Source organism: Thalassophryne amazonica, chromosome 9 (genome assembly GCF_902500255.1).
Source record: "Thalassophryne amazonica chromosome 9, fThaAma1.1, whole genome shotgun sequence".
NCBI classification, from domain to species: domain Eukaryota; kingdom Metazoa; phylum Chordata; class Actinopteri; order Batrachoidiformes; family Batrachoididae; genus Thalassophryne; species Thalassophryne amazonica.
Genome location: NC_047111.1, coordinates 10,255,394 through 10,281,342, shown reverse-complemented (window position 1 = coordinate 10,281,342; position 25,949 = coordinate 10,255,394). Strand labels below are relative to the sequence as shown.

General features: G+C 41.7%; 1 protein-coding gene across 1 annotated transcript in view; it reads left to right on the top strand.

Moving 5' to 3' along the window:
* The window catches only part of LOC117517273 (platelet-derived growth factor receptor beta-like), a 153,734-nt gene that overhangs the window by 44,661 nt on the left and 83,124 nt on the right, over positions 1 to 25,949 (top strand). The window contains exons 3-4 of the mRNA XM_034178225.1: positions 4,881 to 4,975; positions 11,788 to 11,983. Coding sequence (XP_034034116.1) covers positions 4,881 to 4,975; positions 11,788 to 11,983 — 291 coding nt within the window. The remainder of the gene's footprint in view (positions 1 to 4,880; positions 4,976 to 11,787; positions 11,984 to 25,949) is intronic.

Genomic DNA, 25,949 nt, shown 5'->3' with positions numbered 1-25,949 from the left:
AAATAATGGTAGAACTTCCTTGAGCAGCCTGGCAGGAATGGGGTCTAATAAACATGTTGATGGTTTGGATGAAGTAACTAATGAAAATAACTCAGACAGAACAATCGGAGAGAAAGAGTCTAACCAAATACCGGCATCACTGAAAGCAGCCAAAGATAACGATACATCTTTGGGATGATTATGAGTAATTTTTTCTCTAATAGTCAAAATTTTGTTAGCAAAGAAAGTCATGAAGTCATTACTAGTTAAAGTTAATGGAATACTCAGCTCAATAGAGCTCTGACTCTTTGTCAGCCTGGCTACAGTGCTGAAAAGAAACCTGGGGTTGTTCTTATTTTCTTCAATTAGTGATGAGTAGAAAGATGTCCTAGCTTTACGGAGGGCTTTTTTTATAGAGCAACAAACTCTTTTTCCAGGCTAAGTGAAGATCTTCTAAATTAGTGAGATGCCATTTCCTCTCCAACTTACGGGTTATCTGCTATAAGCTGCGAGTTTGTGAGTTATACCACGGAGTCAGACACTTCTGACTTAAAGCTCTCTTTTTCAGAGGAGCTACAGCATCCAAAGTTGTCTTCAATGAGGATGTAAAACTATTGACGAGATACTCTAACTCCCTTACAGAGTTTAGGTAGCTACTCTGCTCTGTGTTGGTATATGACATTAGAGAACACAAAGAAGGAATCATATCCTTAAACCTAGTTACAGCGCTTTCTGAAAGACCTCTAGTGTAATGAAACTTATTCCCCACTGCAGGGTAGTCCATCAGGGTAAATGTAAATGTTATTAAAAAATGGTCAGACAGAAGGGAGTTTTCAGGGAATACTGTTAAGTCTTCTATTTCCATACCATAAGTCAAAACAAGATCTAAGATATGATTAAAGTGGTGGGTGGACTCATTTACTTTTTGAGCAAAGCCAATAGAGTCTAATAATAGATTAAATGCAGTGTTGAGGCTGTCATTCTCAGCATCTGTGTGGATGTTAAAATCGCCCACTATAAGTATGTTATCTGAGCTAAGCACTAAGTCAGACAGAAGGTCTGAAAATTCACAGAGAAACTCACAGTAACGACCAGGTGGACGATAGATAATAACAAATAAAACTGGTTTTTGGGACTTCCAATTTGGATGGAAAAGACTAAGAGACAAGCTTTCAAATGAATTAAAGCTCTGTCTAGGTTTTTGATTAATTAATAAGCTGGAATGGAAGATTGCTGCTAATCCTCCGCCCCGGCCCGTGCTACGAGCATTCTGACAGTTAGTGTGACTCGGGGGTGTTGACTCATTTAAACTAACATATTCATCCTGCTGTAACCAGGTTTCTGTTAGGCAGAATAAATCTATACGTTGATCAATTATTATATCATTTACCAACAGGGACTTAGAAGAGAGAGACCTAATGTTTAATAGACCACATTTAACTGTTTTAGTCTGTGGTGCAGTTGAAGGTGCTATATTATTTTTTCTTTTTGAATTTTTTTGCTTAAATAGATTTTTGCTGGTTATTGGTGGTCTGGGAGCAGGCACCGTCTCTACGGGGATGGGGTAATGAGGGGATGGCAGGGGGAGAGAAGCTGCAGAGAGGTGTATAAGACCACAGCTCTGCCTCCTGGTCCCAACGCTGGACAGTCACAGTTTATAGGATCCAAGAAAATTGGCCAGATTTCTAGAAATGAGAGCTGCTCCATCTAAAGTGGGATGGATGCCGTCTCTCCTAACAAGACCAGGTTTTCCCCAGAAGCTTTGCCAATTATCTATGAAGCCCACCTCATTTTTTGGACACCACTCAGACAGCCAGCAATTCAAGGAGAACATGCGGCTAAACATGTCACTCCCGGTCTGATTGGGGAGGGGCCCAGAGAAGACAACAGAGTCCGACATTGTTTTTGCAAAGTTACACACCGATTTAATGTTAATTTTAGTGACCTCCGATTGGCGTAACCGAGTGTCATTACTGCCGACGTGAATTACAATCTTACCAAATTTACGCTTAGCCTTAGCCAGCAATTTCAAATTTCCTTCAATGCCGCCTGCTCTGGCCCCCGGAAGACAATTGACAATGGTTGCTGGTGTCGCTAACTTCACATTTCTCAAAACAGAGTCGCCAATAACCAGAGTTTGATCCTCGGCGAGTGTATCGTCGAGTGGGGAAAAACGGTTAGAGATGTGAACGGGTTGACGATGTACACGGGGCTTCTGTTTAGGGCTACGCTTCCTCCTCACAGTCACCCAGTCAGCCTGCTTTCCCGACTGCCCGGGATCTGCCAGAGGGGAACTAACGGCGGCTAAGCCACCTTGGTCCGCACCGACTACAGGGGCCTGGCTAGCTGTAGAATTTTCCACGGTGCGGAGCCGAGTCTCCAATTCGCCCAGCCTGGCCTCCAAAGCTACGAATAAGCTGCACTTATTACAAGTACCATTACTGCTAAAGGAGGCCGAGGAATAACTAAACATTTCACAACCAGAGCAGAAAAGTGCGGGAGAGACAGGAGAAGCCGCCATGCTAAATCGGCTAAGAGCTAGTAGCTACGCAACCTAGCGGATTCCTAAAAACATGCAAAGTGAATAATGTATAAATAATTTAGAGGTGATTCAGCAGAAGGAGTGCTTTAGTTAAGGCACCAGACAGGCCATGAAGCAGCACAAGTAACGCACGGCAACAGCGAACGCACGACAACGGTGCAAAAATAAAATAAAAATCCACTAGACAGGCTGTGGAGCAGCACAGATAACACACGACAACAGTGGTAAAAAATAAAATAAAAATCCACTGGACAGGCTGTGGAGCAGCACAGGTAACACACGACAACAGTGGTAAAAAATAAAATAAAAATCCACTGGACAGGCTGTGGAGCAGCACAGGTAACGCACGACAACAGTGGTAAAAAATAAAATAAAAATCCACTGGACAGGCTGTGGAGCAGCACAGGTAACGCACGACAACAGTGGTAAAAAATAAAATAAAAATCCACTAGACAGGCTGTGGAGCAGCACAGGTAACACACGACAACAGTGGTAAAAAATAAAATAAAAATCCACTGGACAGGCTGTGGAGCAGCACAGGTAACACACGACAACAGTGCTAAAAAATAAAATAAAAATCCACTAGACAGGCTGTGGAGCAGCACAGGTAACACACGACAACAGTGCTAAAAAAAAAAAAAATAAAATAAAAATTAAAATCCACTGGACAGGCTGTGGAGCAGCACAGGTAACGCACGACAACAGTGCTAAAAAATAAAATAAAAATCCACTAGACAGGCTGTGGAGCAGCACAGATCATCAGTAACACTTTGAAGACGGTTTTTGGACTTTCTCTTTTAAAATGACTCATGGCTCAGTAGTCAGGACGCTACATTAAACAGAGATTGCATTTGACACTGATGCTCGCAGGAGGAGGTGTGTCCTCTCTGGGTTGAGATTATTCTGAACTGTAGTGGGCTGTGATGGTCTTGAGGGTGGTCTAGGAAACATTTGTTCAAGGAATCTGTGATCAGGTAACTCCTTGTCTTTGGTCTAGTGACTCTCAGTCTGCTTTGCAGAGGAATCAAAGTACTTTGTTGTTCTTCCTTACATCACTGCAGTCATGCTGGAAGCCAGCTTGGGTAGGCTGCTGGACTGTTCCGTTGGGTTGGCTTCTTTCAGGTGAGGGTGGTCCTCGTGCTACAAGGAAAACAGCATCTTCACCTGCCTGGAGGAGCTCAGCATCAATTTCACATATCCCTGGATCTTTCACTTCCCTTAGCTGTTTCATAGCCTTTGTCATTTCACCAACAGTTGGTGGTTTGCAGTTGCAACAAGAACTCTGGCACTGGAGATGTCTAATGTCCCAGCAGGAAGATCAGCCCAATACAAATGCTCCAAGTCGCTGGTCCACCGTGACAATACAGCAGGTATTGTCGTTAAAATTAGTCTGTTTAGTTTCTGTGTCGATGCCGTCAAGTGGACGGTAACACTCACTGTAACGTCCAAAGTGAACCTGAACTACACTACCCACAATGCTCCCGGCGTCAACCAGCCAATCATGTTTTAATGCTTAATGATGATGTCATCAGCAAGCAATAGCCACAAACACACAACAGACGGAGTAAAATGTTTGATTTGAGGGTTTACAAATGTTTTTTGACCGTTAAACCTTGCTCACTTTACCAGCAAAAAAATGTTAGCGGACTGAAAGTTATCGGAACTAAATTTATTGGAGGATAATTGGTCTGCTGATGGTTTTAAAAGTTATCTGAAAAGATAATCCGCTAACAAAAACATTAACTTTGATAATTATCGGTTAGTGGATTAGCTGAACTGTGCCCACCGCTGGTTACAGCTAACAATCTGATAATGTTTGATAAATGTTCCTATCATGTTTTGGGAACTTTATTTTGTTCGCTGGGAAAGTGTCATGTCTGGGGCAGCTGTCAAGCTCTGAATAAAAGTTTCCCTCGGTGAGACTTCACTCAGCGCAGTCGGAGCTCAGACATGGGACACGACTCCCAGAGAAGGTTTTAGCCAGAACCTCATAATACCTCATTTACATGGTGCCAAGCAAGCAGTGAGGTAATACAACATCAATCCCGGTCTTCCCAGTCAGGGACGTGGTGGCCTGAAGGTTAAAGAAGCAGCCCAGAGGTTAATAGGTTTAACTCTCAGATCAGAGAGGAAAACTCACTCCGGTTCTTTGAGTAAGGTCTTTAATGTCCAGGTTACTTCTCTTGTGCATTTGGGCACGTTGCGTGGTAGCACCCTGACGTGTGTGTGTGTGTGTGTGTGTGTGTGTGTGTGTGTGTGTGTGTGTGTGTGTGTGTGTGTGTGTGTGTGTGTATGTGTGTGTGTGTGTGTGTGTGTTTGAACTGTTCCCATTTCCTAAAACAATCTGGTCTGTCTGCAGGTCTGGTCTTGGTCTGTGTTGAAGAGAGTTCGCCCCTTGAGTTGATACCATCAGCACCTGAAGTTCTGCTGAATCCAAACTCCAGTTTCATTGTGGTCAGTAAAAATGTTTTTGTTGCAAAGTCCAGATGAGTTCATTTGCAGCGGGGCGATTTTTAGACCAGCAAGCAGACGAGTCAGACTCAACTTTTAAAATTACATGTGTCAGATGGACTGGGTGTCGGCTCAGGTTGTGGAAGCCAATGACATTGGTGAGGAACAGTTTACTGACTTAAACTTTGCCAACAGTGCTGTGATCTTTGGGGTATCAGTGGGTAATCTGATTGAAGTCCACGAGAAGTTGAGTGTCTGGGTTTGTGATGGTCCTGGATCAAGACTAAGAGCCACACTTTTAATGAAATCAATAAAATAAAATAATAAAATATTTACAGAGGAATCTTTCTTTCAGATGGTGAAACAAACACCAAATACTGGCACAAATACTGCTTAGAAATGAACTCTTTTGAAAAAAAACAAAAAAAAACAACTGGCCACTTGAATTTTCAATAGGCAGCCAGGTAGGGGTCGACTGAAGAATTACACAGGGGTCAAAATTTAAATATGCTCCATTCATATTAAAAACTACACCACTTTATTTTTCTGATCATAAATATTCCAAAAAGGTATAGTTTGGACAATCTATGACTGAATGGGCCAGCAAGAACAGATAGATAGATAACATCCGCCTGACATACTCCATACATACTCAGTACATACACAAACATACTCAATCTATGCGCTGTATATTCGCCGTCATCTGCTGATATCCGCAGCTGACAGGGATTTGCGGCTTGGCAGCGGACTAGGACAGTGTGTAAAACGGATATTTTGCGTGCCCATCATGTTCACATCATGAACTAAAATAAGTTGTAGCGACTGCATACAGACTGGCCACGAATAAAGCGTTTTTATTACCTCTGCTGCTTTGCATCTCTGCTTTGCATTGGTGATCGTCTAGTGCAGTAGTGGCCAACCCGCGGCTCACGAGCCGCATGCGGCTCTTTGCCTGGTGTCATGCGGCTCTTACGTTCATGTCCAAGTTTGTGTTTGTGTGTGTATTTATGTGCGTGTTCGCTTCGCTTAAGTTCAATACGGTAATTTTGTTGAATGTGCTTCACTTGGGTTCATTACGGTATTTCGAGATCATGGCAAATGCGCAGGTGCAAAAAGAAAAATTGCAAGAAGAAGAAGAAGAAGGTCAGGGGGTCGATCTTCTGTCAGATCTCAAAATGGCAGGGAAAAAATGTACTGCAAAAAGAAAATATGAAGATGAAAACAGGACGTTTCTAACAGAGTGGGAGAATTTATATTTTTTCGTCGAACGTAATGGCAAGCCATTCTGCCTTATATGTCAGTCGTCATTGGTGCATTTCAAGGCTTCAAATCTTCAGCGTCACTTCAGCTCACTCCACGCTAACATTGACCAGGAATTTCCAAAAGGGACTGAACTTCGCAAGCACAAGCTGACCACTTTGAAAAGTCAGGCAGAAAAGCAGGTACAGGTTTTCAAAAAATTTACGAAGCAGAGACAGTAACACTTGCATCGTATAAACTGGCTTGGAACATTGCACGGGCTAAAAAGCCATACAACGAAGGGGAGTTCGTTAAAAAATGCATAATTGACGCTGTTGAAATCTTGTCTCCTGAAAACGACAAACTAAAACGCATGGCATCAGACCTCCGACTGTCCCGCCACACTGTTGAACACAGAATATCAGACATTAACACAGTTGTCATGCTCGGCCCCGGCTCGGGGTTTAGGTCTTAGCTCTTGGTGTATTTCCTTTGTGATTTTCTGGTTTTGTTTGTTTGTTTGTTTGTTTTGCATTCCTCCCCTCTCCTCTCGTCCTTTTTTTGTTTTCTATCTCTGCTCCGACCTTCAAAATCCCCTACTTCACCAGACTGTGAATTCTTCAAATTAAGATTTGGATTAACCATGGAATTGATCAGCTGGTCTCTCAACGCTATTGACACCAAGAACATGGCTGGGGGACCCTGCATACCCTGATGGAACCTACCCTGCGGGCTATGCTCTCGACGCCTGAGAGAGACGGGGTGTGACATGCTTGGCTCCACTCTCTGTGGAAGATGGTGAGGATGTATTTCTATTCGCTTTTATGGTGGGAGGTTTGGTGCTGATTGGTTTGTGTGCTGCCCTGACCCACAGGAATATTAACAAGACGGCTGCAACTAGAATCTCGTCCCCTCATCTGTCCATCATGATTAATGAGTTGGCAAAGCTGTGTAATCTCAGACTGCATTAACTCTTCAAATCAAAATCAAATCAATTTCATTTATATAGCGCCAAATCACAACAAACAGTTGCCCCAAGGCGCTTCATATTGCAAGGCAAAGCCATACAATAATTACAGAAAAACCCCAACTGTCAAAATGACCCCCTGTGAGCAAGCACTTGGTGACAGTGGGAAGGAAAAACTCCCTTTTAACAGGAAGAAACCTCCAGCAGAACCAGGCTCAGGGAGGGGCAGTCTTCTGCTGGGACTGGTTGGGGCTGAGGGAGAGAATCAGGAAAAAGACATGCTGTGGAGGGGAGCAGAGATCAGTCACTAATGATTAAATGCGGAGTGATGCATACAGAGCAAAAAGAGAAAGAAACACTCAGTGCATCATGGGAACCCCCCAGCAGTCTAAGTCTATAGCAGCATAACTAAGGGATGGTTCAGGGTCACCTGATCCAGCCCTAACTATAAGCTTTAGCAAAAAGGAAAGTTTTAAGCCTAATCTTAAAAGTAGAGAGGGTGTCTGTCTCCCTGATCCAAATTGGGAGCTGGCTCCAGAGGAGAGGAGCCTGAAAGCTGAAGGCTCTGCCTCCCATTCTACTCTTACAAACCCTAGGAACTACAAGTAAGCCCGCAGTCTGAGAACAAAGTGCTCTATTGGGGTGATATGGTACTATGAGGTCCCTAAGATAAGATGGGACCTGATTATTCAAAACCTTATAAGTAAAAAGAAGAATTTTAAATTCTATTCTAGAATTAACAGGAAGCCAATGAAGAGAGGCCAATATGGGTGAGATATGCTCTCTCCTTCTAGTCCCTGTCAGTACTCTAGCTGCAGCATTTTGAATTAACTGAAGGCTTTTCAGGGAACTTTTAGGACAACCTGATAATAATGAATTACAATAGTCCAGCCTAGAGGAAATAAATGCATGAATTAGTTTTTCAGCATCACTCTGAGGCAAGACCTTTCTAATTTTAGAGATATTGCGCAAATGCAAAAAAGCGGTCCTACATATTTGTTTAATATGCGCATTGAATGACACATCCTGATCAAAAATGACTCCAAGATTTCTCATAGTATTACTAGAGGTCAGGGTAATGCCATCCAGAGTAAGGATCTGGTTAGACACCATGTTTCTAAGATTTGTGGGGCCAAGTACAATAACTTCAGTTTTATCTGAGTTTAAAAGCAGGAAATTAGAGGTCATCCATGTCTTTATGTCTGTAAGACAATCCTGCAGTTTAGCTAATTGGTGTGTGTCCTCTGGCTTCATGGATAGATAAAGCTGAGTATCATCTGCGTAACAATGAAAATTTAAGCAATGCTTTCTAATAATACTGCCTAAGGGAAGCATGTATAAAGTGAATAAAATTGGTCCTAGCACAGAACCTTGTGGAACTCCATAATTAACCTTAGTCTGTGAAGAAGATTCCCCATTTATATGAACAAATTGTAATCTATTAGATAAATATGATTCAAACCACCGCAGCGCAGTGCCTTTAATATCTATGGCATACTCTAATCTCTGTAATAAAATTTTATGGTCAACAGTATCAAAAGCAGCACTGAGGTCTAACAGAACAAGCACAGAGATGAGTCCACTGTCTGAGGCCATAAGAAGATCATTTGTAACCTTCACTAATGCTGTTTCTGTACTATGATGAATTCTAAACCCTGACTGAAACTCTTCAAATAGACCATTCCTCTGCAGATGATCAGTTAGCTGTTTTACAACTACCCTTTCAAGAATTTTTCAGAGAAAAGGAAGGTTGGAGATTGGCCTATAATTAGCTAAGATAGCTGGGTCAAGTGATGGCTTTTTAAGTAATGGTTTAATTACTGCCACCGTAAAACCTTAACTGTTTTTTTGGGACTTCCAATTTGGATGGACAAGACGAAGAGACAAGCTTTCAAATGAATTAAAGCTCTGTCTGGGTTTTTGATTAATTAATATGCTGGAGTGGAAGATTGCTGCTAATCCTCCTCCTCGGCCCGTGCTACAAGAGTTCTGGCAGTTAGTGTGACTCGGGGGTGTTGACTCATTTAAACTAACATATTCATCCTGCTGTAACCAGGTTTCTGTAAGGCAGAATAAATCAATATGTTGATCAATTATTATATCATTTACTAACAGGGACTTAGAAGAGAGAGATCTAATGTTTAATAGACCACATTTAACTGTTTTAGTCTGTGGTGCAGTTGAAGGTGCTATATTATTTTTTCTTTTCTAATTTTTATGCTTAGATAGATTTTTACTGGTTGTTGGTGGTCTGGGAGCAGGCACCGTCTCTACAGGGATGGGGTAATGAGGGGATGGCAGGGGGAGAGAAGCTGCAGAGAGGTGTGTAAGACTCCAACTCTGCTTCCTGGTCCCAACCCTGGATAGTCACGGTTTGGAGGATTTAAGAAAATTGGCCAGATTTCTAGAAATGAGAGCTGCTCCATCCAAAGTGGGATGGATGCCGTCTCTCCTAACATGACCAGGTTTTCCCCAGAAGCTTTGCCAATTATCTATGAAGCCCACCTCATTTTTTGAACACCACTCAGACAGCCAGCAATTCAAGGAGAACATGCGGCTAAACATGTCACTCCCGGTCCGATTGGGGAGGGGCCCAGAGAAAACTACAGAGTCCGACATTGTTTTTGCAAAGTTACACACCGATTCAATGTTAATTTTAGTGACCTCCGATTGGTGTAACCGGGTGTCATTACTGCTGACGTGAATTACAATCTTACCAAATTTACGCTTAGCCTTAGCCAGCAGTTTCAAATTTCCTTCAATGTCGCCTGCTCTGGCCCCCGGAAGACAATTGACTATGGTTGCTGTTGTCGCTAACTTCACATTTCTCAAAACAGAGTCGCCAATAACCAGAGTTTGATCCTCGGCGGGTGTGTCGCCGAGTGGGGAAAAACGGTTAGAGATGTGAACGGGTTGGCGGTGTACACGGGGCTTCTGTTTAGGACTACGCCTCCTCACAGTCACCCAGTTGCCTGCTTTCCCGGCTGTTCGGGATCTGCCGGGAGGGAACTAACGGCGGCTAAGCTACCTTGGTCCTCACCGACTACAGGGACCTGGCTAGCTGTAGGATTTTCCAAGGTGCGGAGCCAAGTCTCCAATTCACCCAGCCTGGCCTCCAAAGCTACGAATAAGCTACACTTATTACAAGTACCATTTCTGCTAAAGGAGGCCGAGGAATAACTAAACATTTCACACCCAGAGCAGAAAAGTTTGGGAGAGACAGGAGAAGCCTCCATGCTAAACTGGCTAAGAGCTAGTAGCTGCGCTAAGCTAGCGGATTCCTAAAAACACGCAAAGTGAATAATGTGTAAATAATTTAGAGGTGATTCAGCAGAGGGAGTGCTTTAGTTAAGGCACGTGAAGATTACACTGTGAAACAAATCGTTATCTAGTTAACTAGATCAATCTAACTGCGCAGATTAAACAGCTAACAGATACAGCAAAACACCGCTGTGCTCCGGAACAGGAAGTGATACAATACCGCAGTGAGAGCCAACCACCAGTCAACTTGAGCTCAAATGCAAAATGGATACCATCTTGGAGCATATGGCAGCATTGCAAAGGAATGTGCTGCTGAGGACCGGAGAATATTCTTCATAAATTTGGACTCTAGACGGTCAGAGGTGCAGTAAATGGATTTCTGTATCTCTCCATCTAACATCAACATGGCAGCCTTATCAGCTCCTGGAGGCCAAATTCCCTGCTCTTCCCCCAGAAGGATCTACAGCCTTGGTGAAGGAATTCGGCTCCCCCTTCTCATCTATCTACCCCCCCCCCCCCCCAGCCTGCTGTTGCCTAGCAGTGTCAGACTTTACACACACATAGACAGAAACTGGCAGAAACTTAACTCATCTGCACACAATGCATGTCTGCCTCCCTCCATCCCTACTACCCCCCATGTCTCTCCACTCCCCTCACCCTGGCTTCCTCCCTGCCACCTTGAAGGCAGCTCTGTTTTTACTGCTGCAGCCTTCAACTCCCCAAGCTGTGCGGCACAGGCCCCCCCTGCTGCAGCCTTCACCCACTTTGCCTCAATTCGAATGACGGACTGCTTCAGGTTTATTGCACATAAACAATGTCAAATGTATATGTGTTGTCTTTAATTCTGATGTGTGCCATTATTACAGTAAACAAGTAATAATTGTGGATTAATTGCTGTATCTTGTCTGAGGTAATTGGAGTGTAAACGTAATTTCGTTGTTGTTGCACTCGTGTAATAACAATGACAATAAATCTCATCTCTCATCTCACCCGACCTTTCATTGTCCCTGTTACAATGACAAAGAATCTGTATCTGAATTCAGTCACAGAACATCCAAACTCTACCTTTTTGGAATCTTTATGATTTGACAAATACTGTGATGTAGTTTTCAATATGACTGGATTATTTTAAAATTTTGACCCCTACCTGGCTGCCTGTTGAAAATTCAAATGGCCAGTTTTTTTTTGTTTTTTTTTTCAAAACAGTTAATGTCTGAGGAATATTTTTGCCAGTTTTTGTGCTTGTTTCCAGAAATAAACAACTGTTACAAGTTATTTGCTCCAGTGAAAATCTGGAGCTTTGTCTCTCTGTGCTTCTATCTTGTGATGGACCTGTCTGTGACTCCAGCTGTGTTCAGGGTGGAGTAAGGTGGTATGGCAGCTTCCTCAGGATTGGGACATGGACGGGGTTGTTGTGGAAAACCAAGGATCCACCAGTGTCCTGCGGCTCAACAACGCCACCTGGAGGCATTCTGGGAAATACACCTGTGAAGAGGCATCATCTGATCAGACTCGAGAGATAAACATCTTCATTCCTGGACAAGGTAAGAAAAACCAGTGGGATCCCACAAGACCCACTCAAAGCAATCAGAACATGAGGAGAGCGGCCCAAAGGCCATTAGAAGCCAGCAAAACTGTTCGGAGGGTGACCGTGCGGCTCACCAGAGTCCACGCTGGAGTCATGGCAGAGACCGTGTGACACCTAACAGTCCACAGTCAAATCAGAGAACCGGCCATAAGGCCTTCCAAGGTCCATGGGCAAGTCAGAGAACCAGCCGTGAAGCCAAGTAAAGTCCATGGGTGAGTCAAGAGGTCGGCCATGAAAATGGTCGGAAACTGTGGCAGAGTCATGGGGAAGACAGGCGCAGAGCCAATAATGGCCTGTGGGTGACTCAGGGAACCATCCCTGAGGCCTCTCATAGTCTATGGTAGGGTCAAAGGGGCAACCATGGGGCCTATTCTGGATCACGGCTGTGTCAACAGGATGACCATGGGAATGACTGGGAATCAAAACAGAGTCTGAGGGGAAATGAGGGTCAGAGCTGGAACAGAAAGCCTAAAGGTGGGGCCCAAGCAGAAGAAACAAATCAGCTAAAAACACCTAAAAACAGATAAGCCAATAAACCCATTCAGAACAAAACAGAAAAATGACTCCAAAAACCATCCCCAAGTAATAACAGAGACTAACGGGCGGGAGAACCAATAACATATCATACTCTGGTGGAGATGAAACATTGAAGAGTGTGAAAAGAAAGACTACATGAGAAACAAACCAACAAAAAAACACAACAAAATGAAATGCTTCACGGACCAAGGCAAGAAACTACAACTTTCTGAATGAAAGAATTAAAAAAAAAAAGAAAGAATCAACAAAGCAAACTCAGAGGGCAGTCAAAGCCGGAACACTTAATCAAGGATCTGGGAACGGATTTTAACAAACAATAATTATCAGGCTGGATGGTCAAGAATTGTTGGACACAAATGCTCAGCTCAAACAAACAGCTCTGGTTGTAAAAAGGTTTTACTGGGGTGGATAGCAGAGGTCCAGAAAGAGCAGCAGTAGAAAATCATCAGGCAATCAGCCATGGTCGAAGCAACAGGCTGGAGGTCAGGAACACACCAAGAGGCAGGCAGGACTATGAAATGCAGGAACAGAGCTGGAAAGTGGCACAAGGCACGACAATCTGGCGAAGGACTAAAGCACAGCCAATGAGCTTATATAACCCCAGGTGATGAGCAGCAAATCAACAACAGGTGTGCCTCAGGGTTTATCGCACGGACCTCACTGACACTCAGTCTGTACTAACACCTCGGTCTGATATTTCTCTATACAGACCTCTCACTTGGTTAATAATCCATTATGACTGCAAAATACCAGTAATCACACAGTAATAATAGCAGTAATAATGCGGTAATACACAGGGCCGGCCCAAGCCTTTATGGGGCCTTAAGCAGAATTTAATTTGGGGGCCCCCTACCATCACCTCAGCACCAGATGCCTCATTATTCCATAGGCTACACTGTTATGTGTGTAACGTACCCACAATCATTAGCATTATTTGTAATTATCTTACATCATACAGGTGTCATTCTTGTTTTTAACCTTAAAGGGGTAGCAAACTCATAAATATGTTTTAATTAACTTCTACACACAGAGTGCTGTATAAGTATGGCTCATTAATTTAACTATTTGAAAGTAACATCAGCAGGCAGGAGACTGCATTTATAGTAAACACGTTAAATAGTTTAATTTCTTTCAGATGTGCAATGGTGTGCAAAATGTTCAATATCCACATACAAAATAGAATCAAATGACATTCACATTATCTTACAGAAAAATAAAGTTGTAATCAAAATGAAATACTTAAATAATAAATACAACACTTAATCTCCAAAATGAACATAGAAATCCACAACATAACAGCAATGTTTGTGCATACTAGCAATGCACAAACATTGCACTGGGGGCTATTGCTCTTTGGCCTGCAAACCATTGAGAGCTGAGCTACTTTTCCCCGCCTTTTGCACCAAATTAATCTGAGCAGTTGATCTGCCCTGCTGTTTAACTCTGTTTTTCTTCGTAAGGAAGACTATCAAATGGCTTCGCCAAAATTGGTCCACAACATTCAAATTGTCTGCCATTATGTGCAGCTTGCTACCTAGCTAGCTCGCTAGCTGGGACTGGCGCGAAGCTAGTGTGAAGTGTGTCCGCTTGTGAGTGCTTTGTGACGGTGGAGGGGCTCAGCAGCACCCGCTGCTCGGTAGGGACAGAAACTGTGATAGAAGTTAGAAAGAGTGATAGAAGTCAGTCTCCAAACACAAGCAGCTACAAAAAAACAAAACAAAAAAACACCAGAAACAGAAGCTCGATTTGTCGCTAGTCATTTTTAACAAAGAAAATGCCGCTAAGAGGATTAGGAAAGTCTCCGGTTCAGTTCAGAACAGAATGAAAATGCTCCCACGGATGTTTACACTAAAAGATCACCGATTCGCTCATTTCGCTGTCAATCAAAAAGGGATTCAGCCTCAGACAGATCATCCAATCATCATGCAGAAGCTGAGCGTCCGGGCCATCCGAGACCAGCCCACTGCCCCATAGATCCCCAGACACGCTGAGCGTCCGATGGGCGGGACAAAGCCCAGCATTTATCCAATGACTCGTCTCGTTTCGCTGCAATGCTTTGTGTCGCTATTGAAGTCTACACTGTTTAAAGCACTGTGAAGCTGCGGGTTTGAGTGAGAGTGTTTTGAGTGTTTTTTCTCGTCTTCCAACTTCTTCTTTTTCTTTTCTCTTTTCCAGAGGGATAATTTCTTTTCATGACTTGCACTCACTTCTTTCCTCACGATTAGTCATCGACCACCTGACCCAAGCGGTGCATCTAAATTTGCCCAACGGTGGCAGCAGCCAACAGGAGGCATCAATTAACCTAGTATTGGTATTTTGTCAAAATTATTTTTTTTTCGGGTGTAATACAATTTTGTTTAAATTATTCAATATTATTTTAATTTCATGTATATATTTACATTTTTATCAATCAATCAATTTTTTTATATAGCGCCAAATCACAACAAACAGTTGCCCCAAGGCGCTTTATATTGTAAGGCAAGGCCATACAATAATTATGTAAAACCCCAACGGTCAAAACGACCCCCTGTGAGCAAGCACTTGGCTACAGTGGGAAGGAAAAACTCCCTTTTAACAGGAAGAAACCTCCAGCAGAACCAGGCTCAGGGAGGGGCAGTCTTCTGCTGGGACTGGTTGGGGCTGAGGGAGAGAACCAGGAAAAAGACATGCTGTGGAGGGGAGCAGAGATCAATCACTAATGATTAAATGCAGAGTGGTGCATACAGAGCAAAAAGAGAAAGAAACAGTGCATCATGGGAACCCCCCAGCAGTCTACGTCTATAGCAGCATAACTAAGGGATGGTTCAGGGTCACCTGATCCAGCCCTAACTATAAGCTTTAGCAAAAAGGAAAGTTTTAAGCCTAATCTTAAAAGTAGAGAGGGTGTCTGTCTCCCTGATCTGAATTGGGAGCTGGTTCCACAGGAGAGGAGCCTGAAAGCTGAAGGCTCTGCCTCCCATTCTACTCTTACAAACCCTAGGAACTACAAGTAAGCCTGCAGTCTGAGAGCGAAGCGCTCTATTGGGGTGATATGGTACTACGAGGTCCCTAAGATAAGATGGGACCTGATTATTCAAAACCTTATAAGTAAGAAGAAGAATTTTAAATTCTATTCTACAATTAACAGGAAGCCAATGAAGAGAGGCCAATATGGGTGAGATATGCTCTCTCCTTCTAGTCCCCGTCAGTACTCTAGCTGCAGCATTTTGAATTAACTGAAGGCTTTTTAGGGAACTTTTAGGACAACCTGATAATAATGAATTACAATAGTCCAGCCTAGAGGAAATAAATGCATGAATTAGTTTTTCAGCATCACTCTGAGACAAGACCTTTCTGATTTTAGAGATATTGCGTAAATGCAAAAAAGCAGTCCTACATATTTGTTTAATATGCGCTTTGAATGACATATCCTGATCAAAAATGACTCCAAGATTTCTCACAGTATTACTAGAGCTCAGGGTAATGCCATCCAGAGTAAGGATCTGGTTAGACACCATGTTTCTAAGATTTGTGGGGCCAAGTACAATAACGTCAGTTTTATTTGAGTTTAAAAGCAGGAAATTAGAGGTCATCCATGTCTTTATGTCTGTAAGACAATCCTGCAGTTTAGCTAATTGGTGTGTGTCCTCTGGCTTCATGGATAGATAAAGCTGGGTATCATCTGCGTAACAATGAAAATTTAAGCAATACCGTCTAATAATACTGCCTAAGGGAAGCATGTATAAAGTGAATAAAATTGGTCCTAGCACAGAACCTTGTGGAACTCCATAATTAACTTTAGTCTGTGAAGAAGATTCCCATTTACATGAACAAATTGTAATCTATTAGACAAATATGATTCAAACCACCGCAGCGCAGTGCCTTTAATACCTATGGCATGCTCTAATCTCTGTAATAAAATTTTATGGTCAACAGTATCAAAAGCAGCACTGAGGTCTAACAGAATTTTTAGCACAACGTCTCGGTGCTCTCGGGGCCCCCTAGTGGCGTGGAGGCCCTAAGCGACCGCGTAGTTGGCGTATGTGTTGGGCCGGCTCTGGTAATACAGATTGACCTCAGGTCTGCTGTGGCGACTCCCAGTGAGACCAAGGTAGCAGCCGAAGGGTCTTGTCAGTAGTAATAATATCAGTGATATAATGCAGTAATAACATGAACAATAATACTGTAAAATATCAGTAATCACGAAGTAATAAGATCAGTAATAACACGGTAATACAGACTGACCTCAGGTCTGCTGTGGTGACTCCGAGTGAGACCAAGGGAGCAGCCGAAGGGTCTTGTCAGTAGTAATAATATCAGTGATATAATGCAGTAATAATATGAACAATAATACTGTAAAACATCAGTAATCGTACAGTAATAAGATCAGTAACAATATAGTAATACAGACTGACCTCAGCTCTGCTGTGGTGACTCCAAGTGAGACCAAGGGAGCAGCCGAAGGGTCTTGTCAGTAGTAATAATATCAGTGATATAATGCAGTAATAATATGAGCAATAATACTGTAAAATATCAGTAATCACACAGTAATAACATTAGTAATAATACGGTAATACAGACTGACCTCAGGTCTGCTGTGGTAACTCCGAGTGAGACCAAGGGAGCAGCCGAAGGGTCTTGTCAGTAATAATAATATCAGTGATATAATGCAGTAATAATATGAACAATAATACTGTAAAATATCAGTAATCACACAGTAATAAGATCAGTAATAATACGGTAATACAGATTGACCTCAGGTCTGCTGTGGGAACTCCGAGTGAGACCAAGGGAGCAGCCGAAGGGTCTTGTCAGTAATAATAATATCAGTGATATAATGCAGTAAAAATATGAACAATAATACTATAAAATATCAGTAATCACACGGTAATAAGATCAGTAATAATACGGTAATACAGATTGACCTCAGGTCTGCTGTGGTGACTCCGAGTGAGACCAAGGGAGCAGCCGAAGGGTCTTGTCAGTAATAACAATATCAGTGATATAATGCAGTAATAATATGAACAATAATACTGTAAAATATCAGTAATCACACAGTAATAAGATCAGTAATAATACGGTGATACAGACTGACCTCAGGTCTGCTGTGGCGACTCCGAGTGAGACCAAGGGAGCAGCCGAAGGGTCTTGTCAGTAATAATAATATCAGTGATATAATGCAGTAATAATATGAACAATAATACTGTAAAATATCAGTAATCACACAGTAATAAGATCAGTAATAATACGGTGATACAGACTGACCTCAGGTCTGCTGTGGCGACTCCGAGTGAGACCAAGGGAGCAGCCGAAGGGTCTTGTCAGTAATAATAATATCAGTGATATAATGCAGTAATAATATGAACAATAATACTGTAAAATATCAGTAATCACACAGTAATAAGATCAATAATAACACGGTAACAAAGACTGACCTCAGGTCTGCTGTGGCGACTCACAGTGAGACCAAGGGAGCAGCCGAAGGGTCTTGTCAGTAATAATAATATCAGTGATATAATGCAGTAATAATATGAACAATAATACTGTAAAATATCAGTAATCACACAGTAATAAGATCAATAATAACACGGTAACAAAGACTGACCTCAGGTCTGCTGTGGCGACTCCGAGTGAGACCAAGGGAGCAGCCGAAGGGTCTTGTCAGTAATAATAATATCAGTGATATAATGCAGTAATAATATGAACAATAATACTGTAAAATATCAATCAATCAATTCAATCATTTTTATTTATATAGCGCCAAATCACAACAAACAGTTGCCCCAAGGCGCTTTATATTGTAAGGCAAGGCCATACAATAATTACGTAAAAACCCCAACGGTCAAAACGACTCCCTGTGAGCAAGCACTTGGTGACAGTGGGAAGGAAAAACTCCCTTTTAACAGGAAGAAACCTCCAGCAGAACCAGGCTCAGGGAGGGGCAGTCTTCTACTGGGATTGGTTGGGGCTGAGGGAGAGAACCAGGAAAAAGACATGCTGTGGAGGGGAGCAGAGATCAGTCACTAATGATTAAATGCAGAGTGGTGCATACAGAGCAAAAGGAGAAAGAAACACTCAGTGCATCATGGGAACCCCCCAGCAGTCTAAGTCTATAGCAGCATAACTAAGGCATGGTTCAGGGTCACCTGATCCAGCCCTAACTATAAGCTTTAGCAAAAAGGAAAGTTTTAAGCCTAATCTTAAAAGTAGAGAGGGTGTCCGTCTCCCTGATCTGAATTGGGAGCTGGTTCCACAGGAGAGGAGCCTGAAAGCTGAAGGCTCTGCCTCCCATTCTACTCTTACAAACCCTAGGAACTACAAGTAAGCCTGCAGTCTGAGAGCGAAGCGCTCTATTGGGGTGATATGGTACTATGAGGTCCCTAAGATAAGATGGGACCTGATTATTCAAAACCTTATAAGTAAGAAGAAGAATTTTAAATTCTATTCTAGAATTACCAGGAAGCCAATAAAGAGAGGCCAATATGGGTGAGATATGCTCTCTCCTTCTAGTCCCCGTTAGTACTCTAGCTGCAGCATTTTGAATTAACTGAAGGCTTTTCAGGGAACTTTTAGGACAACCTGATAATAATGAATTACAATAGTCCAGCCTAGAGGAAATAAATGCATGAATTAGTTTTTCAGCATCACTCTGAGACAAGACCTTTCTAATTTTAGAGATATAGTGTAAATGCAAAAAAGCAGTCCTACATATTTGTTTAATATGCGCATTGAATGACATATCCTGATCAAAAATGACTCCAAGATTTCTCACAGTATTACTAGAGGTCAGGGTAATGCCATCCAGAGTAAGGATCTGGTTAGACACCATGTTTCTAAGATTTGTGGGGCAAAGTACAATAACTTCAGTTTTATCTGATTTTAAAAGCAGGAAATTAGAGGTCATCCATGTCTTTATGTCTGTAAGACAATCCTGCAGTTAGCTAATTGGTGTGTGTCCTCTGGCTTCATGGATAGATAAAGCTGGGTATCATCTGCGTAACAATGAAAATTTAAGCAGTGCCGTCTAATAATACTGCCTAAGGGAAGCATGTATAAAGTGAATAAAATTGGTCCTAGCACAGAACCTTGTGGAACTCCATAATTAACAGTCTGTGAAGAAGATTCCCCATGTACATGAACAAATTGTAATCTATTAGATAAATATGATTCAAACCACCGCAGCGCAGTGCCTTTAATACCTATGGCATGCTCTAATCTCTGTAATAAAATTTTATGGTCAACAGTATCAAAAGCAGCACTGAGGTCTAACAGAACAAGCACAGAGATGAGTCCACTGTCTGAGGCCATAAGAAGATCATTTGTAACCTTCACTAATGCTGTTTCTGTACTATGATGAATTCTAAAACCTGACTGAAACTCTTCAAATAGACCATTCCTCTGCAGATGATCAGTTAGCTGTTTTACAACTACCCTTTCAAGAATTTTTGAGAGAAAAGGAAGGTTGGAGATTGGCCTATAATTAGCTAAGATAGCTGGGTCAAGTGATGGCTTTTTAAGTAATGGTTTAATTACTGCCACCTTAAAAGCCTGTGGTACATAGCCAACTAATAAAGATAGATTGATCATATTTAAGATCGAAGCATTAAATAATGGTAGGGCTTCCTTGAGCAGCCTGGTAGGAATGGGGTCTAATAGACATGTTGATGGTTTGGATGAAGTAACTAATGAAAATAACTCAGACAGAACAATCGGAGAGAAAGAGTCTAACCAAATACCGGCATCACTGAAAGCAGCCAAAGATAACGATACGTCTTTGGGATGGTTATGAGTAAGTTTTTCTCTAATAGTTAAAATTTTATTAGCAAAGAAAGTCATGAAGTCATTACTAGTTAAAGTTAAAGGAATACTTGGCTCAATAGAGCTCTGACTCTTTGTCAGCCTGGCTACAGTGCTGAAAAGAAACCTGGGGTTGTTCTTATTTTCTTCAATTAGTGATGAGTAGTAAGATGTCCTAGCTTTACGGAGGGCTTTTTTATAGAGCAACACACTCTTTTTCCAGGCTAAGTGAAGATCTTCTAAATTAGTGAGACGCCATTTCCTCTCCAACGTACGGGTTATCTGCTTTAAGCTGCGAGTTTGTGAGTTATACCACAGAGTCAGGCACTTCTGATTTAAAGCTCTCTTTTTCAGAGGAGCTACAGCATCCAAAGTTGTCTTCAATGAGGATGTAAAACTATTGACGAGATACTCTATCTCACTTACAGAGTTTAGGTAGCTACTCTGCACTGTGTTGGTATATGGCATTAGAGAACATAAAGAAGTAATCATATGCTTAAACCTAGTTACAGTGCTTTCTGAAAGACTTCTAGTGTAATGAAACTTATTCCCCACTGCTGGGTAGTCCATCAGAGTAAATGTAAATGTTATTAAGAAATGATCAGACAGAAGGGAGTTTTCAGGGAATACTGTTAAGTCTTCAATTTCCATACCATAAGTCAGAACAAGATCTAAGATATGATTAAAGTGGTGGGTGGACTCATTTACATTTTGAGCAAAGCCAATTGAGTCTAATAATAGATTAAATGCAGTGTTGAGGCTGTCATTCTCAGCATCTGTGTGGATGTTAAAATTGCCCACTATAATTATCTTATCTGAGCTAAGCACTAAGTCAGACAAAAGGTCTGAAAATTCACAGAGAAACTCACAGTAACGACCAGGTGGACGATAGATCATAACAAATAAAACTGGTTTTTGGGACTTCCAATTTGGATGGACAAGACTAAGAGTCAAGCTTTCAAATGAATTAAAGCTCTGTCTGGGTTTTTGATTAATTAATAAGCTGGAATGGAAGATTGCTGCTAATCCTCCGCCTCGGCCCGTGCTACGAGCATTCTGGCAGTTAGTGTGACTCGGGGGTGTTGACTCATTTAAACTAACATATTCATCCTGCTGTAACCAGGTTTCTGTTAGGCAGAATAAATCAATATGTTGATCAATTATTATATCATTTACTAACAGGGACTTAGAAGAGAGAGACCTAATGTTTAATAGACCACATTTAACTGTTTTAGTCTGTGGTGCAGTTGAAGGTGCTATATTATTTTTTCTTTTTGAATTTTTATGCTTAAATAGATTTTTGCTGGTTATTGGTGGTCTGGGAGCAGGCACCGTCTCTATGGGGATGGGGTAATGAGGGGATGGCAGGGGGAGAGATGCTGCAGAGAGGTGTGTAAGACTACAACTCTGCTTCCTGGTCCCAACCCTGGATAGTCACGGTTTGGAGGATTTAAGAAAATTGGCCAGATTTCTAGAAATGAGAGCTGCTCCATCCAAAGTGGGATGGATGCCGTCTCTCCTAACAAGACCAGGTTTCCCAGAAGCTTTGCCAATTATCTATGAAGCCCACCTCATTTTTTGGACACCACTCAGACAGCCAGCAATTCAAGGAGAACATGCGGCTAAACATGTCACTCCCGGTCCGATTGGGGAGGGGCCCAGAGAAAACTACAGAGTCCGACATTGTTTTTTGCAAAGTTACACACTGATTCAATGTTAATTTTAGTGACCTCCGATTGGCGTAACCGGGTGTCATTACTGTCGACGTGAATTATAATCTTACCAAACTTACGCTTAGCCTTAGCCAGCAGTTTCAAATTTCCTTCAATGTCGCCTGCTCTGGCCCCCGGAAGACAATTGACTATGGTTGCTGGTGTCGCTAACTTCACATTTCTCAAAACAGAGTCGCCAATAACCAGAGTTTGATCCTCGGCGGGTGTGTCGTCGAGTGGGGAAAAACGGTTAGAAATGTGAACGGGTTGGCGGTGTACACGGGGCTTCTGTTTAGGACTACGCTTCCTCCTCACAGTCACCCAGTCGGCCTGCTTTTCCGGCTGCTCGGGATCTGCCAGAGGGAAACTAATGGCGGCTAAGCTACCTTGGTCCGCACCGACTACAGGGGCCTGGCTAGCTTTAGAATTTTCCACGGTGCGGAGCCGAGTCTCCAATTCATCCAGCCTGGCCTCCAAAGCTATGAATAAGCTACACTTATTACAAGTACCATTACTGCTAAAGGAGGCCGAGGAATAACTAAACATTTCACACCCAGAGCAGAAAAGTGCGCGAGAGACATTAGAAGCCACCATGCTAAACCGGCTAAGAGCTAGTAGCTGCGCTAAGCTAGCGGATTCCTAAAAACGCACAAAGTGAATAATGTGTGAAATAATTTGGAGGTGATTCAGCAGAGGGAGTGCTTTAGTTAAGGCACGTGAAGATTGCACTGTGAAACAAATCGTTATCTAGTTAACTAGATCAATCTAACTGTGCAGATTAAACAGCTAACAGATACAGCAAAACACCGCTGTGCTCTGGAACAGGAAGTGATACAATACCGCAGTGAGAGCCAACCACCAGTAGAGGTGGTTGGCTCTCAATAATGCCCGTGACAGACAACAGTCTAACCTGCATCTCTAAAATAACTCTTTTTTTGAGATTTTTTTATCATACTTTTCCAGGTCCAAAACAATCCAAGAATATACATCACATACTTCTCATTTAGTCATCTGCAATTGTAACACTGTAACTTACAGTAAAATGTCTTAGATTTTATAAGCAGTACAAAAAAAGTAGTGACCCATTAGGCATTCATACATCTAGTAGTATCTATCTATAACCATTTTTTAAACATAATTACATAAAAGCAGACAAACGAGCAAATGTGTAAAATGTTGGGGTAAAACACACTGACACATAAAGCACTCTACAGGGAAAATATGGAATAAAACAGAGAACGGACCCAAAGAGCCACTTTTACACAAATGATGGTCGTATTGGCGTGACTTACATTATCTACCTTTCCCATCTTTTCAAAAAAGTTTCTTGTTGCAGTCTTAAGGCAAAGGTAATCCTCTCCATCTTAAACGTATCATAGGTTATTTCGATTCTTCTACTGCAGGTACTTCAGGTTTTAACCACCTCCTGGTAATAGCTTTCCTGCTAGCAGCACTTAGGATCCGAAATAAGTATTTGATATTAGCGGAAGCATTTTGCGTTGTAATGGACCCAAGTATAACGACTCAAATTTAAATTGGATGTCCAACTGAAAAACATTTTGCAAAACTTTATGTACTTCCTGCCAAAATGGAACCAATGATGCACAGGACCAAAATATGTGGAAATGGTTTGCTTCAAGGCATCCATCCACACTGTCGCTAGCATGCAGAAGAATTTGTGTAATGCCTCTTTTGAGCAGGGGTGATAAAAACCTTATAAGGGTCTTCCAACAAAATTCTCACAATAAAGTTGAGCTTGAAGTTTTCCATTGTATCTCACATAAATTCTCCCACTCTTCTTCCTTTACAACAAGCTTACCTTCCTGTTCCCACTTTTGTTTTATATAATGAACTACGCTTTATTTGTTGTAACCCCTTGTAAATTTTTGAAATGAGTTTCTGGTTAGAATGAACACAATTAGCATCCATAAACACCTTTAACAGAATATTGTCCCATCCTGTTTGTGAACATCCCTTCCGTATTTGATTGATGTAATGCCGGAGTTGAAGGTATCTGTAAAAGTCATCTTTATCCAAGCCAAACTCCCGCTTCAGATTTTGAAAGCTCTTTAATGTCCCTTTATGTAAAAATGTGCAATATGCTGTTAAACCTTGCGCACCCCATCTCTCAAATCTTGTGTCCCAACTTTTAGGCAAGAAATCTGGGTCAAATGCACACCATCTCAAGACCTTCACCTCCTCTTTCAGATAATTCTGAGCTGCTACTTTGTTCCACATCCTAAGTGACAAACACATCCATGGATTACCCAATGCCTTTAAATTATTGCTCAGGCCCTTATCCCCAACTGCAGCTTGTATTGGAAATTTGTCTGATAAAGCACCTTCAATCTCCTTCCACCGAGCATCGTATTCTGGGTTGCACCAGCATATCAATGGCCTCAATTGAGCAGCAACATAATAGTCTTTTAAGCATGGAAGAGCAATCCCACCCTTGTTTTTTGCAAATTGTAAACTCTGGTATCTGATTCTTGGCCTCCATCCTTGCCAAATGAACCTCGAAATGTGCCGATCCCACTCTTGGAATTGTTTGTCAGATATATCCAGTGGAAGGGATCGAAAGAGATACAACAACTTTGGTAATATAACCACCTTGACCGATTCCACACGTGATCCAACACTGAGAAAAGGTATGAAATTCCATCTCTCTATGTCTTCTCTTATCTTTTTATTCAGGGGGAGGTAGTTAAGTGATAACTTTGTCAGATCTTGTGGAATGTTTACCCCCAAATAACTAATTGATTCTGAGTCCCATTTCAAATTGTATTTATTTCTCACATTTACATAGGGCATGTATCTAAAACAAAGAATTTGTGTTTTGGGAACATTTAGCATATATCCAGAGAAGGAGCCGTATTGCTCCAAGAATACAAATAACCGTGCCAAAGACTGTTCAGGGTTAGATAAATACACTAATATATCATCAGCAAATACTGAAATAGTTTGTTCCCTGCCCCTTTCATTGCTATTCCTTTAATATATGAGAAGTTGTCCTGAATGATCCATTGGCTCAGGAGCTCAATACAAATTGCAAACAAGAGAGGGTTGAGTGGGCAGCCCTGTCTTGTTCCTCATTCTAATGATAAGGGGTTAGATACAGCCCCATTAATTTTAATTCTTGCCATTGGATTATCATAGAGAGCTTGTATTTTTTTTAATAAAGTTGCTATCAAATCCGAATTTGTCCAAAACTTTATACAAAAAGGACCTATTTACACAATCAAACGCCTTCTCTGCATCTAACCCTACTAATACTGCCTCTAAATTGTGTTTTTTTATATGGCTAATTACATGTAATGTCCTTCTGATACTATCTTGAGTTTCTCTTCCTCGCATAAAACCCCTCTGATCAAGGCTAATAATTTGTGGTAACAATCATTCTATACGTTTGCATAGTATATGAGTAAAGATTTTGTAATCCTGGTTCAACACACTTACTGGTCTAAAATGACCACAATCAGACTTATCTTTCCCCTCCTTTGGGATTACTGATATCACCGCCTCCCTCCAAGATGGAGGTATACTTTTTTCTTTAAGAACCCAGTTAAAGATGGATTGCAACATAGGGACCGAAGAACCCCCCCCCCTCCCCCCCATGACTCGGTACCATTCCGAAGGGAAGCCGTCCGGACCTGGGGCTTTATTTGGTTTGAGATGTGATATGGCTGAACGAATTTCTTTCTCTGTTATTTTAACTATAAGATTTCTACTTTGTTCATTATTCAGTTTAGGCAGATTAATGTTCTGCCAGAAATCTTCCATTTTCACTCCATCATTCTGAGGTTGAGAATATAGTTTTTTATAATATTTTTCTAAACAGTCCTGTATTTCTTTGAGTTTGTAATATACAGTATTAGTATTAAGATTTTTTATTTTATG